At 43.4% G+C, this 17,149-nt stretch overlaps 1 protein-coding gene across 2 annotated transcripts in view; it reads left to right on the forward strand.

The window, feature by feature from the left end:
- VSIG1 (V-set and immunoglobulin domain containing 1) overlaps window positions 1-17,149 on the forward strand; it is a 45,212-nt gene that overhangs the window by 6,208 nt on the left and 21,855 nt on the right. The window contains exon 3 of one of the 2 annotated variants that reach the window (XM_077478872.1): window positions 6,005-6,103. The exons of the other annotated variant lie outside the window; for it this stretch is intronic. Within the exon in view, the coding sequence (XP_077334998.1) occupies window positions 6,005-6,103 (99 nt within the window). The remainder of the gene's footprint in view (window positions 1-6,004; window positions 6,104-17,149) is intronic. 2 annotated transcript variants of the gene reach the window in all.

Raw genomic sequence — 17,149 nt, forward strand, 5'->3', positions numbered from 1 at the left:
TTTTTTTAGGAGAGGTAAAGGGTAGAACTCTTGACAGGTTTCTATTTCTGTCTGTGTTCATACTAGGAAGATTCATCTTATAAATTTGTCCTAATAATTACCAAAATGGGGAAAGAGAAGAAACCTCCCAGTAAGGCCGCGTACACACGGGCGGACTGTTCGCCCAACTTTGTCCGCTGAACAGTGTTTGGGCGGACAGTCCGCTCGTGTGTGGGCTTTCAGCGGACAGTTTCAGCGGACAGTTTGACGGACAAAGTCTTTCGGAAATTCCGAAAAACTGTCCGCTGAAACTGTGTTTGAGCGAACAGTCCGCCCGTGTGTAGGCTACTTTCGAAATGAGCAAACTGTTCCCGCTCGGAGGAAAGTTTGCTCATTTCGAGCGCGTGTGAAGGTAGGCGGGGCCCGCGACGGAGACGTCGCGGGCTCCGCCGCCTGGAATGGGCTTAAAGGGGAACCCCAACGCCGAAAAAAAAATCGGCGTGGGGGTTCCCCCAAAGTCCACAACAGAGCCTTGTCCGAGCACGCTACCCGGCCGGCCAGGAAAGGGGGGCGAGCGAGCGCGCCCCCTCTCCTGAGCCGTACCAGGCCGCGTGCCCTCAACATGGGGGGGTGCCTTGGGGAAGGGGGGGCCACGCGGCCCCCCCACCCCAAAGCACCTTGTCCCCATGTTGATGAGGACAAGGGCCTCTTCCCGACAACCCTGGCCGTTGGTTGTCGGGGTCTGCGGGCGGGGGGCTTATCGGAATCCGGGAGCCCCCTTTAAGAAGGGGGCCCCCGGATACCGGCCCCCCACCCTATGTGAATGAGTATGGGGTACAATGTACCCCTACCCATTCACCTGTGAAATAAAGTACAAAAAAAAACACAACACAGAGAAAAAATATTTTATTGCACAGCTCCGGGGGTCTTCCGTCTTCGGGGGTCTTCTCGCCGGACTCCTCCGCTATCTTCGTGTAGCTCTTTTACTAGCGGAGGAGCCCGGCTTTCTTCCTCCCCGCCGCCGGCCTCTTCTCCCGACTTCGGGGGTCTTGTCCCCCTCTTCGGTTCTTCTGCCGGGCCACCGCGCCTTCTTGTAGCTCTTTTGCAGGCGGTGGCCCGGTCTTCTGTCGCCGCTGCCTTCCGTTCTTCTGTCGCCGCCTTCGGTTCTTCTGCCAGGCCACCGCGCCTTCTTGTAGCTCTTTTACAGGCGGTGGCCCGGTCTTCTGTCGCCGCTGTCGCTGTCGCCGTCGCCGCCTTCCGTTCTTCTTCTTCTTCTTGTTCTTCTTCTTCTTGTTCTTCTTCTTCTTCCCCAGGAGATGTTGACACGTCGCTCTCTCCGGCCGGAATGCCAGAGCCGCGCTGTGCGGTCACTTATATAGTGACAATGGGGCGGTGTCACATGGTATATGTCACATGGGTTGGTCACATGGTGACCCCGCCCCCTTACGATGTCATAGTCCCCATGTGACATCAACCCATGTGACCAACCCATGTGACATATACCATGTGACACCGCCCCATTGTCACTATATAAGTGACCGCACAGCGCGGCTCTGGCATTCCGGCCGGAGAGAGCGACGTGTCAACATCTCCTGGGGAAGAAGAAGAAGAACAAGAAGAAGAAGAAGAACGGAAGGCGGCGACGGCGACAGCGGCGACAGAAGACCGGGCCACCGCCTGTAAAAGAGCTACAAGAAGGCGCGGTGGCCCGGCAGAAGAACCGAAGGCGGCGACAGAAGAACGGAAGGCAGCGGCGACAGAAGACCGGGCCACCGCCTGCAAAAGAGCTACAAGAAGGCGCGGTGGCCCGGCAGAAGAACCGAAGAGGGGGACAAGACCCCCGAAGTCGGGAGAAGAGGCCGGCGGCGGGGAGGAAGAAAGCCGGGCTCCTCCGCTAGTAAAAGAGCTACACGAAGATAGCGGAGGAGTCCGGCGAGAAGACCCCCGAAGACGGAAGACCCCCGGAGCTGTGCAATAAAATATTTTTTCTCTGTGTTGTGTTTTTTTTTGTACTTTATTTCACAGGTGAATGGGTAGGGGTACATTGTACCCCATACTCATTCACATAGGGTGGGGGGCCGGTATCCGGGGGCCCCCTTCTTAAAGGGGGCTCCCGGATTCCGATAAGCCCCCCGCCCGCAGACCCCGACAACCAATGGCCAGGGTTGTCGGGAAGAGGCCCTTGTCCTCATCAACATGGGGACAAGGTGCTTTGGGGTGGGGGGGCCGCGTGGCCCCCCCTTCCCCAATGCACCCCCCCATGTTGAGGGCACGCGGCCTGGTACGGCTCAGGAGGGGGGGCGCGCTCGCTCGCCCCCTTTCCTGGCCGGCCGGGTAGCGTGCTCGGACAAGGCTCTGTTGTGGACTTTGGGGGGACCCCACGCCGATTTTTTTCGGCGTTGGGGTTCCCCTTTAAGTCCATTCCAGGCGGCGGAGCCCGCGACGTCTCCTTCGCGGGCCCCGCCTACCTGTACACGCGCTCGAAATGGGCGGATTTGCCTCCGCCTTACGTGGGCGAGTCCGTTCATTTCAAAAGTTGAGCGAACTGTTTGGCAAACAGTTCGCTGAAACAGTCCGCTCAAAAAGTGCCGTGTGTGGCCATGTCCGTCCATGCTAATTTTGAGCGGACTGTTTGCCGAAACTGTTTGACAAACAAAGTTGGGCGAACAGTCCGCCCGTGTGTACGCGGCCTTAGGTCAGTTGTTACGGTGACAACTGTATAATAGAGATTTCCTCCTACTTCTTGTTTCCACAAAAGATGACAGAAAAAAAAACCGACAGGGATTTTACCTATTTCCCAATCCACCAGAAATGGCAAACATTTTGGCTTTAGGATTACTTTAAGTAAAGCAATTTACTTAGTAAATTAAGTAATTTATGAATTAACACTCTTTTTTATTGTTTAATAGCAAATGTACACAGAAATTCATGTATAAAGCCAAAGAACATGAAAATACCTGTTTTGCCCAAATCAGATTTTAGCTACAATTAGTGCAGTTAAAAGAAGTTAAATATTTCTTCGTGTCCTTTTCCTTCAACTTTGATAAATGAATTTCAGTGCACTAACTTACAATGTGTAATTTAAGGAATTATATCTGAAAATGTTACATTGAAATTTCGATTTTAAACATGCATTTTAAATACAAAATAGACTTTTTGTACAAGGGATTTCCAGTTCTGAATTGGTTAAATCTCATATTACTGAAAGGTCTATTTTATAGTGAATGTTCAGATGCTGGTACTATTTTATATTCCATATGGCAGGTGTTAGGGGCTGGGTTAGGCACAGTAGCGTGGACTTTGGACTTGCTGGATATTCAGCTTGTATTTGATTTTTCTTTGTGACGGGTTGTGATTTATCATTTTCCGAGCAATCATATATATAGGTTTCTGGGCCCTAGAATGTGTTGGTAGTTCTAGTGCAATTTAGCCATTAGGTTTTTGAAGGTTGACTTCAATTAAACAGAAAGAGGCTTTATTTTTTTTAAAGTATAATAAACAGAAACAGGCTTTATATTTCAAAATGGCCATCAAAATAATTATTTCGGCAGCAAAACCCCAAAAAATGCTTTTATCCAACACAAATAACAGAGGTCACAAAGAAAATACAAAAAGGTCTCACCAACTCAGGGGTTTTATCTACAGGAGGGATTATTACTGTCCAGAGAACTTTGACTATTTCCCGGCTAAGACAGATCTTAGCTGTGTTCACCAGCTCTGCAGTTCAAACAGCTTTCTTTGCGCACTTTCAATTTCTACTACTCCACATGTACTTTGGAGTTTCCTGCATTGAACCCCCTCCTACAGGTCTAGTAACCCTCTCCTGTCTCTTAAAAAGGACTATAATCCAAATATTAAGAAGATATTTTGCCCATCCCTTGCGTCCTGTACATCTACCCCCCCCCCCCCCCCCCCCCTCAACCCAGAGGTAGTGGAGAGACAGGAACCACCTTTGCATTGGCATGTTTTGTTTCATCCAGGCAATGGGGCATAGTTCAACACCAAATAGAATCTCTTGCCTAGCAGAAAGTACTACAGAGTCCAGAACCCATTTTATAGCCAGGCATTCTTACTTCACCACATCGCCATTGTTCTTGACAGCCATCATTTTCTGAGAAAAACCTTGGCATGCTCTTCCTCAATGACCCCTTGAGACAAGACTGCTCCCAAACCTTCAACAGAGACATCTGTCTGAACAATAAATTCTTGGGGAAAAAAACAGGTTCAACCAGCAATGGCTGTTAGTATAATGTGGCCTTAAGCTTCAGTAAAGTTTCTTCAGCATCAGCATTCCACTGTATCATCACTGACTTCCTGTTCTTTGATAGGTCAATGGAGATCCCATAGCCACAATATACCTCTGGTACCTTGCTTCTTCAATTCCAAATGCATATTTCTCAGGGTTGACAGTAAAACCCTTTCTAATTAAAGAGCCTAACACTACTTGACACAGGGAAGATTGAACCCCATATATGTGTTGAAGAGAACCTTGCTATCCATATAGACTAAGGTACTTTTTTTGAAGAGGGCGTAGCAATTTATCCCTTTCCATTTGAAGGGCAACAGTGGCAGAATGAATCTCTTGGTGAGGTCCAGTGGGGTGATTTAATTGGCTGGTCCCAAGCCTTCTATAAATTTGTCAACCCGGGGCTTGGGATACACATCAAACTTAGGTACTCCATGGAATTTTCTAAAGTCTTGGTACTAATGCTTGACCTTCACTCTGTGATTCTTCAATGACTTTGAGTTCTAGCATTTCCTAAGTTATTCTCAAGATGGCCTTTTTAAGAACTTCAGCAACAATATATGTTTTCACATGGATCTTCACATTGTGTTCTGTGAGGATCACATGGTCAATGACCTAGGCAGGTCTAAAAAGGTTTCCACCCTTCTCTAAAAATTCCTTTGCTTCTTGAGTTTGTGACCTGTATAGGATGATAGCACGATTCATATAGGCAAGATAAACTTTGGACCCTGGCATTAACCAGAGCAGACACTTGTTACTGGTCTCTCCAGAGTTTCAGCAAGCTCACGTGGTACATTTGGTAGGGTTCCTCTTTCCAGGCTGATGTACCCTTTGGTTTAATTCCCTCAACTTTTCCATATATTGAAATGGTCCCTGTATTTGGCCAAGAACGTACCTTCTATTGTAGGTATTAGTAATGTCTGGTTCCCTTAGGGATGCAGAAATATATATAGTACCATTAAATTCTAATGCAACTTTTAAAGGTGTGTAATATTAATGCACACATAACAAGGAATATGCATTGAAACATTCAAATTGAAATGGCAGTTAGATTATATCTGTTCCCAGATATTTTAACAAAATCAGTAAAAATATCTACCATAAAAAAGTTGTCCTATATGTTGAACAATCATGGGGATTTAGAATATGTACCATTTTTTTGATACCAGCAGAGTTCATTCACTTGTGCGCATGCACTTATAGATTTTAAAGGGTCACTCCAAGTTAATCCCACAAGTGTGGATTGAAGGAGCAGGAAAAAGTGACTGTAATAGTTATTACTTATTATTTTGATGCCATCATCCTTTGATCATCTTTCTAAAACAAATGACTTACCGTAAGTAACATCTATGACCTGAAATCTGATCTCCAGTTTTTATCCCCACTAGCTGCTAGTACAAGGGCCCATTGTGGCCTGTAAAGCAATATGCATTTAGATGGTATGTTCCTTTTTATACAGTGTGATCTTGATGGGAACTTTAGATTGTAAGCCTTTTTGGACCACAAAGTGATTTTCCATGCACTGTAATACATAGGAAAGAATATAGACACATGCTTGCATTTCTTATGTAGGCTGAGGCACTTACCACACTCCTGGACAGACATAAGACACAATAGCAGATCAGAAGATTAGGAAACATATACTTGTCTACAGTTTTATACTCCACACACCTTCTACTGATCCTCCAATCCTTATTTTCTGGATTAGCTTGGAACTTCCTTTTCATAAGCATCATGTGGGATTAAGTAAGTTCTTAGATACTTTCTGCTCCACAACAGCATTCCCCGTGCGCCAGTTTGAAGAATGGTTCATTGAATCAGTGTAAAAAGATGTCAATTTTCAGAGATGCACGGGGAAAGTGTAGCTGGAGATCGCAGGTAAGCATTGATTACTAAATGCAAGGCTTTTATTAATGGCACTAGTCTTTCCATTGTGGTGTTTAGCAGTTTTTAGAAGGAATGTTCTCTGTAATGCATGTTGTCAACAAAACTTAATACCGTTCTTAAAGTGTACTTGTAATAGCATGCAGGTTTTTGGCATGTAGTATTGATGCTTTTCTAGAGCACCCTAGAACCCCGTAAAGTCTGGGTGACCTACTGTTAGGGATGAGCCCGATGTTCCAGTCGAATGTAAGTTGGAATTGGAGTGATAATGGAACTAATGGGATAAACTGGTGAGGCTACACCCTGTGGTGTTGGTATGTAAATATGAGGTTGTTAGTAGATTATTGCACAGAGCCCGAGGAAGAGCATGGTATGCTCATAACTGTACAATAGCGGCACTGCATTACATTGTTATGCTTTCAAGAGTAAATCAGATAAAAATAGATTTTTGCATTGGAGAACGTGTCCCGTTGTCTTTTTATATATATATAAGCAACACAACGACACATATATAAGCGACACAAACATGAGATATAGTCATGTACTAAAATTTATAAACCAAAATTGTTGTGCTGATCAAATATAGTGAAACAACCATAAAACTAAAACATTGGGTGAAGCTTTGCGTTGACATCATCACGCTCCACGTGACCTCGGAAGTGCCGGTGTTTCGAGTTTTATTGCCGCAAAGTGTTTTTCATGTTTGTACATCCAACTAGATATTTTATACAATAAACCAGTTTTTAAAAGATAACGCACTATTGGAGGTTTTGTTCCTCTGCATGCGCCGTGCTAGCTTGAAAGATTGTGCTCTCGAGGAAGGGAGATGGACGGTGGCAGTACATTGAGAAGGATGCCCCCAGTCTGCCTGTGCATCCTAGAGCCAGGATTCATATCAGACCCTGCAGAGGGCTATATCTGCAGGTGTGTGTGACCTTGCTGCAACAGGAGGTCCACTCCTTTCCGGTAAGAGTCTCCATTCCTTCAGGTGATTGCCACACGGAGAGCTCCATCTCTTTCCCTTGGTGGTGGTGAAAGCCCTGGGAATCTTTTTCATCCTTCTGGATTGCCACCATTATAGAACTTGCTTCATTTGCTATCTTTCAGACACTTTATTTCATGAATAACTCTTCACTTTATATGCAATTATATGTATTATATAGATATTTTTACACTCAAGTGATTTACAGTGTTTTAAGGCATTAGTTATATGGTTGTTTCACTATATTTGATCAGCGAGACTAGTTTGGTTTATCAATATTTTGTGTGGCCACCATTATTTTTTCCAGCATTGCCTTAAACTTTTTGGGCATGGAGTTCACCAGAGCTTCACAAGTTGCCACTGAAATCCTCTTCCCCTCCTCCATGACGACATCACGGAGCTGGTGGATGTTAGAAAGCTTGCGCTCCTCCACATTCCATTTGAGTATGCCCCACAGATGCTCAATAGGGTTTAGGTCTGGAGACAGTCCATCACCTTTACCCTCAGCTTCTTTAGCAAGGCAGTGGTCGTCTTGGACTTGTGATTGGGGTCGTTATGTTGGAATACTACCCTGTGGCCCAGTCTATAAAAGGAGTGGATCATGCTCTGCTTCAGTATGTCATAGTACATGTTGGCATTCATGTTTCCCTCAATGAACTGTACCTCCCCAGTGTCGGCAGCACTCATGCAGCCCCAGACCATGACACTCCCACCACCATACTTGACTGTAGGCAAGACAAATTTGTCTTTGTACTCCTCAATAGACTTGTGCACAATGGAAAATTTGGTTTAGTTTTGGTTCGTTGTCATTCGTAAAATACATCATTTTGTTCTGTTATATTTGTTATGTTACGTTAATACGTTTTCAGATAATTTGTTATTCCTGTAGAGTGTCTATATTCGTTATACTGAATCTCGAATCATGTTGAATTAATTCATTATATGCGCTATAATTTTGATCGTATTCGCTGAAATTCGATATTTATGAATGTATATTTGTGATAGTGATTCGTAGTTTGAAAAGTCGTTTGTTTATTGAATCTTTTAACACACACAATGACAATATCTCTTCTCCTCTGCTCAAATATAATACAACACCCTTCTCACTCAGTTTTCAGGAATGCACTTTGCCAGTAATCCATCCTCCAGCACAAAATTAATCAGCTGATTGGACTGTTAGATTTACTTCGAGTTGACCTTTTGTTTCATTAGATCGTTAAGAAATTACTGAATCATGTCGAATTCATTCGTATCCGCTATAATTTCTTTTGTATTCATTGAAATTCGATATTTATGTATGTATATTTATTCGTGATAACGATTCGTAGTTTGGAAAGTCGTTTGTTTATTGAATCTATTAACACACACAATGACAATATCTCTTCTCCTCGGCTCAAATACAAAACAACACCCTTCTCACTCAGTTCTCAGGAATGCACTTTGCCAGTAATCCAACCCCCGGCACAAAATTAATCAGCTGATTGGACTGTAAGATTTACTTTGAGTTGAACTTTTGTTTCATTAGATCTTTAACGAATTACCGAATCATGTCAAATTCATTCGTTATATCCACTATAATTTCTTTCATATTAGTTCAAATTCGTTATTTTTTTATTCGGCCAAATTTTGATTCGTTACGAAACAAATTGCACAATCCTACTCCTCACCTGGTTACTGCCACACATGCTTGACACCATCGGAACAAAATAAGTGTATCTTGGTCTCATCAGACTACAGGACATGGTTCCAGTAATCAATGTTCTTAGTCTGCTTGTCTTCAGCAAACTGTGGGCTTTCTTGTACATCATCTTTAGAAGAGGGGTCCTTCTGGAACAACAGCCACACAGACCAATTTGATGCAGTGTGCAGCAGCGTATGGTCTATACACTGACAGGCTGACCCCCCCACCCCTTCAACCTCTGTAGCAATGCTGGAAGCACTCATATGTCTTTTTCCCAAAGACAACCTCTGGATATGACGCTGGGCATGTGCACTCAACTTCTTGGTTGACCATGGCAAGGCCTGTTCTGAGTGGAACCTGTCCTGTTAAACCACTGTATAGTCTTTGCCACCGTGCTGCAGCTCAGTTTCAGGGTCTTATAGCATAGGCCATCTTTCTTATAGCATAGGCCATCTTTATGTAGAGCAACAATTCTTTTTTTTTAGATCCCCAGAGAGTTCTTTGCCATGAGGTGCCATGTTGAACTTCCAGTGACCAGTATGAGAGCGAGAACACCAAATTTAACACACCTGCTCCCCATTCATATCTGAGACCTTATATCACTAACGAGTCACATGACACCGGGGAGGGAAAGTGGCTATTTGGGCCCAATTTGGACATTTTCACTTAGGGGTGTACTCACTTTTGTTGCCAGCGGTTTAGACATTAATGGCATTAAGTGTTGAGTTATTTTGAGGGGACAGAAAATTGACACTGTTATACAAGCTGTACACTCACTACATTGTAGAAAAGTGTAATTTCTTCAGTGCTGTCACATGAAAAGGTATATCAAAATATTTACAAAAATGTGAGGGGTATACTTACTTTTGTGAGCTACTCTATATGAACTGAAGCTGTTATCAGTCCATAGACATTTAAGAATTTACATATCTATAATAAGAAATAAAAGAGCTTTTAAGCAAGCCCTCACTGACCTTTTGTAGCTGGTGCCACTGTGGAACAATTCATCTTCAAATTTATAGCACAAGCTGTAAAGCCATTTAAATCATTCTCTTAGGCAGCTCAGATCACCCTGCTTCCTCCTCCCATAGCACTTGCTCTATGGTTACATTAGAGATTAGAAGAATGGAAGGCCACCAGATCACGTTTAGCAGGGGGAACTGGGTTATATGAGCTGACTTAATGGTAATTTCACTGAAATCATAAGGCTTTTTCTGGAATGGCAATGACGTACATTGTAGGATCTTGGCTTTCAAATACTGTAAATGACATTGCTGGTCATTGTTTTGCCACATTGAAAATGGATGCCATGCTGTAAGCTGTGTCTGCTTTCTTAACCACTTGATCTCCGGAAGATTCACCCCCTCATGACCAGGCCATTTATTTCCGATATGTCACTGCATTAGTTTAACTGACAATTGCGTGATCACGCAACGTTGTACCCAAATAAAATGTATGTCATTTTTTTCACACAACTACAGCTTTCTTTTGGTGGTATTTGATTACCACTGCGTTTTTTATTTTTTGCACGATAAACAAAAAAAAGATGGACAACTGTTATAAAACATATCCAATAAAAAAAAAAAAAAAAATTAAATTTCTTTATTTTTGGTAAACAAAAAAACAAACCAATAAGCGTATATTGATTGGTTTGCACAAAAGTTATAGCGGCTACAAACTATGGGATATATACTGGAATTTTTTTTTATACTAGTAATGGCATCTCTCAGCGATTTATAGTGGGACTGCAGACAATGGAACACTAACTGAGACTTTTGATACTTTACGGTGAACCAGTGACACTAAGCCCTTGTACACACGGTCGGAGATTCCGACAACCAAATCCGTCGGATTTTGTCCGGCGGATTTTGTCCGGCGGATTTTGTCCGAAACTGTTGTATACACATGGTTGGACGAAGTTGTCGGAAAATCCGATAGTTCAGAACGTGATGACGTTATGACGGGACTACGTTCAGGCTAGTAGCCAATAGCTTTGATGTAGGAATTTGATCTGAGCATGCGTGGCACTTTGTCCGATCGGAATTCTCTACACATGATCGGAGTATGTCCGATCGGAGCATTTTGTCGGAAAATATTTCCGGCAAGTTGGAAAATTTGGTCCGACGGAAACAGTCCAATGCAGACCACACACAGTTGGAATATCCGACAAAACGCTCCGATTGTACACATTCCGTCGGAATCTCCGATCGTGTGTACAAGGGCTTATACAGTGATCAGTGCTAAAAATGTGCACTGTCACTGTTCTAATGACACTGGCTGGGAAGGGGTTAAACATCGAGGGTGATCAGAGGGTTAACTGTGTGCCTAACCAGTGTTTTAGTGTAAACTGTCAAGACGGGGAAAGGGGTGTTTATGTAAACTGTATGCTGCTTTTACTAAGGGATGTAATGGATTTTATTCCCCGCTTTGCAGGGACACAAATCCACCTCTTTCTCCCCTGTCTGAATGGAGCTATGCCTTGTTAACATAGGCAGGGCTCTGTTCTGTGTCTCTGCCCAACGATTGGTGGGTGCCAGAGGACATCCAGTGCCCAGCACCCGCAGATTGACTTTCCCTGTGAGTAATCACAGCAGCAGTGGCTCGTCGGCAGTGTGCGGGTGCTCCATGTAGGTGAAAGTGCAGAACAACGTATATATATAGATATATATATAATATATACACACACACACACACACATATACACACACATACACATCTATCTATATATAGTATGTCACAAAAGTGAGTACATCCCTCACATTTTTGTAAATATTTTATTATATCTTTTCATGTGAGAACACTGAAGAAATTACACTTTTCTACAATGTAAAGTAGTGAGTGTACAGCTTGTATAACAGTGTACATTTGCTCTCCCCTCAAAATAACTCAACACACAGCCATTAATGTCTAAACCACTGGCAACAAAAGTGAGTTCATCCCTAAGTGAAAATGTCCAAATTGGACCCAATTAGCCATTTTTCCTCCCCGATGTTATGTGACTCGTTAGTGTTACAATGCCTCAGGTGTGAATGGGGAGCATGTGTGTTAAATTTTAAATTTGGTCACTGGAAGTTCAACATGGCACATCATGGCAAAGAACTCTGAGGATCTGAAAAAAATAATTGTTGCTCAACATAAAGATGTCCTAGAATGTAAGAAGTTTGTCAAGACCCTGAAACTGAGCTGCAGCACGGTGGCCAAGACCATACAGCGGTTTAACAGGACAGGTTCTACTCAGAACAGGCCTCACCATGGTCGACCAAAGAAGTTGAGTACATATCCAGAGGTTGTCTTTGGGAAATAGACGTATGAGTGCTTCCAGCATTGCTGCAGAGGTTGAAGGGGTGGGGGGGTCGGCCTGACAGTGCTTAGACCATATGCCACACACTGCATCAAATTGGTCTGCATGACTGTCATCCCAGAAGGAAGCCTCTTCTAAAGATGATGCACAAAAAAGCCCACAAACAGTTTGCTGAGGACAAGCAGACTAAGGACATGGATTACTGGAACCATGTCTTGTGATCTGATGAGACCAAGATAAACTTATTTGGTTCAGATGGTGTCAATCGTGTGTGGCGGCAACCAGGTGAGGAGTACAAAGACAAATGCATTCAAGCATGGTGGTGGGAGTGTCATGATCTGGGGCTGCATGAGTACTGCCGGCACTGGGGTGCTACAGTTCATTGAGGGAACCATGAATGCCAACATGTACTATGACATACTGAAGCAGAGCATGATCCCCTCCTTTCGGAGACTGGGCGGCAGGGCAGTATAGAACATGATAATGACCCCAAACACACCTCCAAGATGACCACTGCCTTGCTAAAGAAGCTGAGGGTAAAGGTGATGGACTGGCCAAGCATGTCCCCAGACCTAAACCCTATTGAGCATCTGTGGGGCATCCTCAAACGGAAGGTGGAGGAGCGCAAGGTCTCTCACATCCACCAGCTCTGTGATGTCATCATGGAGGAGTGGAAGAGGACTCCAGTGGCAACCTGTGAAGCTCTGGTGACCTCCATGCCCAAGGGGGTTAAGGTAGCATTGGAAAATAATGGTGGCCACACAAAATATTGACACTTTGGGCCCAATTTGGACATTTTCAGGGGTGTATTCACTTTTGTTGCCAACGATTTAGACATTAATGGCTGTGTGTTGCGTTATTTTGAGGGGACAGCAAATTTACACTGTTATACAAGGTGTACACTCACTATTTTACATTGTAGCAAAGTGTCATTTCTTCAGGGGTGTCAAATGCAAAGATATAATAAAATAAAAAAAAATGTGAGGGGTGTACTCACTTTTGTGAGATACTATATATATATATATATATATATATATATATATATATATATATATATATACAGTGCTTTGCGAAAGTATTCAGCCCCCTTGAACTTTTCAACCTTTTGCCACATTTCAGGCTTCAAACATAAAGATATAAGATTTTTATTTTTTGTGAAGAATCACCAACAAGTGGGACACAATTGTGAAGTGGAACGAAATCTATTGGATTTTTGAAACTTTTTTAACTAATAAAAAAATGAAAAGTGGGGTGTGCAAAATTATTCGGCCCCCTTGCGTTAATACTTTGTAGAGCCACCTTTTGCTGCGATTACAGCTGCAAGTCACTTGGGGTATGTCTCTATCAGTTTTGCACATCGGGAGACTGAAATTCTTGCCCATTCTTCCTTGCAAAACAGCTCGAGCTCAGTGAGGTTGGATGGAGAGCGTTTGTGAACAGCAGTTTTCAGCTCTTTCCACAGATTCTCGATTGGATTCAGGTCTGGACTTTGACTTGGCCATTCTAACACCTGGATACATTTATTTGTGAACCATTCCTTTGTAGATTTTGCTGTATGTTTGGGATCATTGTCTTGTTGGAAGATAAATCTCCGTCCCAGTTTCAGGTCTTTTGCAGACTCCAACAGGTTTTCATCCAGAATGGTCCTGTATTTGGCTGCATCCATCTTCCCCTCAATTTTAACCATCTTCCTTGTCCCTGCTGAAGAAAAGCAGGCCCAAACCATGATGCTGCCACCACCATGTTTGACAGTGGGGATGGTGTGTTGAGGGTGATGAGCTGTGTTGCTTTTACGCCAAACATATCGTTTTGCATTGTGGGCAAAATGTTCGATTTTGGTTTCATCTGACCAGAGCACCTTCTTCCACATGTTTGGTGTGTCTCCCAGGTGGCTTGTGGCAAACGTTAGACGAGACTTTTTATGGATATCTTTGAGAAATGGCTTTCTTCTTGCCACTCTTCCATAAAGGCCAGATTTGTGCAGTGTACAACTGATTGTTGTCCTATGGACAGACTCTCCCACCTCAGCTGTAGTTCTCTGCAGTTCATCCAGAGTGATCATGGGCCTCTTGGCTGCATCTCTGATCAGTCTTCTCCTTGTCTGAGCTGAAAGTTTAGAGGGACGGCCAGGTCTTGGTAGATTTGCAGTGGTCTGATATTCCTTCCATTTCAAAATGATCGCTTGCACAGTGCTCCTTGGGATGTTTAAAGCTTGGGAAATCTTTTTGTATCCAAATCCAGCTTTAAACTTCTCCACAACAGCATTACAGACCTGCCTGGTGTGTTCCTTGGTCTTCATGATGCTCTCTGTGCTTTCAACAGAACCCTGAGACTATCACAGAGCAGGTGCATTTATACAGAGACTTGATTACACACAGGTGGATTCTATTTATCACCATCAGTCATTTAGGACAACATTGGATCATTCAGAGATCCTCGCTGAACTTCTGGAGTGAGTTTGCTGCACTGAAAGTAAAGGGGCCGAATAATTTTGCACGCACCACTTTTCAGTTTTTTATTTGCTAAAAAAGTTTAAATTATCCAATAGATTTTGTTCCACTTCACAATTGTGTCCCACTTGTTGGTGATTCTTCACAAAAAATTAAAATTTTATATCTTTATGTTTGAAGCCTGAAATGTGGCAAAAGGTTGAAAAGTTCAAGGGGGACGAATACTTTCGCAAGGCACTGTATATATATATATGTGTGTGATTCTGCACAAGTGGGCCACCCTGTAGCAGTATATCTGCTATGGGGCGGTCAGTAAGTGGTTAAGAAAATGTTAAGAAAATGAATTGTAAGACTTTGCACACCATTTGTTTTGATGCGTCTCAAATGTACTTAGCTGATCTGAACAGAAAGTTCAGTTTGGTTTTAAATATAATTGCCAGTCTATCCAAATGTAGACATTCTTTAAACAAAGTCAACTAGATATGTTGTAGGAAATAGTGCAGGTTATATGGTGAATGCTCAAAATTACTGCTCTTAGTACATACAGTAACATGCTAAGTACATACAATTTTCGCGTGTACTGATTGCACAAATCCAATTGGCTCAAAGCAGTACAGGGTTTCAACAAACCTTAGCAGAGAGCTCTTATGGAAATGACTGTTAATGCCGTGGTAGAATATGCCTTGGTCTGAGGTCACCTATAAGGAAGACATACATTAGGAAACTACATGCAAATAAAACTGAGCTTCACGTTGTTATTATTATTATTATTATTATAAGTGTATAGTGGATATAAGGCATGATGAAAAGGAGGATGATTTGTGTAAGAGAGATAATGTGTCTCTTGACCTGGGCACCAATGTTTGTGTGCCAATAAGCTCCAGTGACAAAAATCAGGCCCTATATGTGACTGTTATGTTCAGCTCTCATTGGCTCTAAAGCTGCCCATGGATGAATAAAAATTCCGAGGGCTCGGCTGGGACTGATTTTTTTCGATTCATCTATGGCCGTTCCCACTCAAGAGTCATGGCTGTTTACTCAAATGGGAGTGTTGGAAAACTTCTGCCGATCAGCGGGTTGCAGCCAATCAGTTTAGTTTAGTAATTTGAGCATTTTGAATTCAAACACATTTGCATTCCAAAATTTCACTGCAGGTTAGTTTTAAAGCGTTACTAAACCCACAACAGTAAAATCAGCCTGTAAATGCAGTAAAGCATACTTGTTATACTCACTGTGGAACCTAAGGTGTTAATCCTCTGCATTAGTAAAAAGGCTGTTTGAGCCTGTCTTTCCTAATCCTCCCCTTCTTTCACAGTCCCCAATCCATTTCCTGATAGTACAGAGCATTGGGGGCACTCTGCCCATGCTCAGTTTGATATGTATTTCTAGAGAATTTTTTTTTTTTTTTGGGAGGGTGCATGTGATCAGCACAGGGCCAACCAGCAATGTCCAGACAGAGGGTTAGGAGTCATGCAGCCTCACAGAACAGTCAGGAGAATGAAAACTCCTCCTACAAGCTTTAACCAGTGCTCAGCTAGCCACTGATAGAAGTCACAAGACTGCTACTGTATATACTGCTGATGAGAGAAGTTTATATTTATTAAAATAATTGCATTTCCATGTTCTGTGTATACGAGAGACCAGATATAGTGACTGCAGGGTCCTGGGTTTAGTAACACTTTAATGTGAAATAGTTATAATGTAAAGTAGTGAATCTACAGGAGGTACAGAAGGGAAAATGCTGGCATATGAAAATAATTATTTTAGGCTAGCATCCAGTGGCAAATGGTGGTATATTTTCTTAGGGGTGGCGGCAGAAACAGTGCACAGCCAGCCAAACCCCACCGGTCGGGGTTGGTCGGTCACCCGCAACACTTACCCCGGGCAGCGCTTCCTCAGGGCGACCGACTTCTCCTGTGATTCACTCTCGGTGTCTTCGCTGTGCATCTTCTACTCGGCACCACGGATGTGTCCTCACCGTGCCTCTCCTCCCTCACCCAATAGGGTAGTTTCTCCTTTCGGCCAATTGGGAAATGGGTCTCAGGACCCGCTTGTTGATTGGCTGGGAGGCAGAATCAGTGTTACAATAACAAATATCCATTCGCTAATGACACACAACTGGGTGGGCTTGGAGTGCAGTGCCCTGTGCCCCAAGCCCACCCTTTTTTTGAAGCCTATAAGAGCCTCTGGCTCTAATCATGTGCTTCACCCCCCCCCACACCCATACTGGAATCCATGCATCCGGTGTCCTCCATGTAGATTAAGAGGCGGGTGCATTGGATGGGGGGGCGGTGCCCGTGCACCCCTTACGGATGGGCCGCCACTGCTAACATCCGAATTTGGGGAATGTCAATATAAAAAAAAAAAATAGGTACCCGTAGGTGCAAAAAAACTAAGAGTGTCCAAAAAAACACCAAATTCCCAGATTGTGTATAAATATAATGATAATCCACACAGTGATCTTCTTAATAAACTTTTTCTGTTTCTTAAAACACTCTTGTTGTGCTCAAAACAAGTCCTCTCTCAACTCCAACTCATGCCAATCAAACTTCTCACCTGAAAGTGGAAGTAAACCCTCCTATTGTGTTCAGTCAAGGAAGCTGCCATCTTGGCCTCTGTTTAATCT

Source organism: Lithobates pipiens, unplaced genomic scaffold (genome assembly GCF_037356315.1).
Source record: "Lithobates pipiens isolate NorthernLeopardFrog02 unplaced genomic scaffold, aLitPip1_a1.2 Scaffold_1, whole genome shotgun sequence".
In the NCBI taxonomy this organism is placed as follows: Eukaryota; Metazoa; Chordata; class Amphibia; order Anura; family Ranidae; genus Lithobates; species Lithobates pipiens.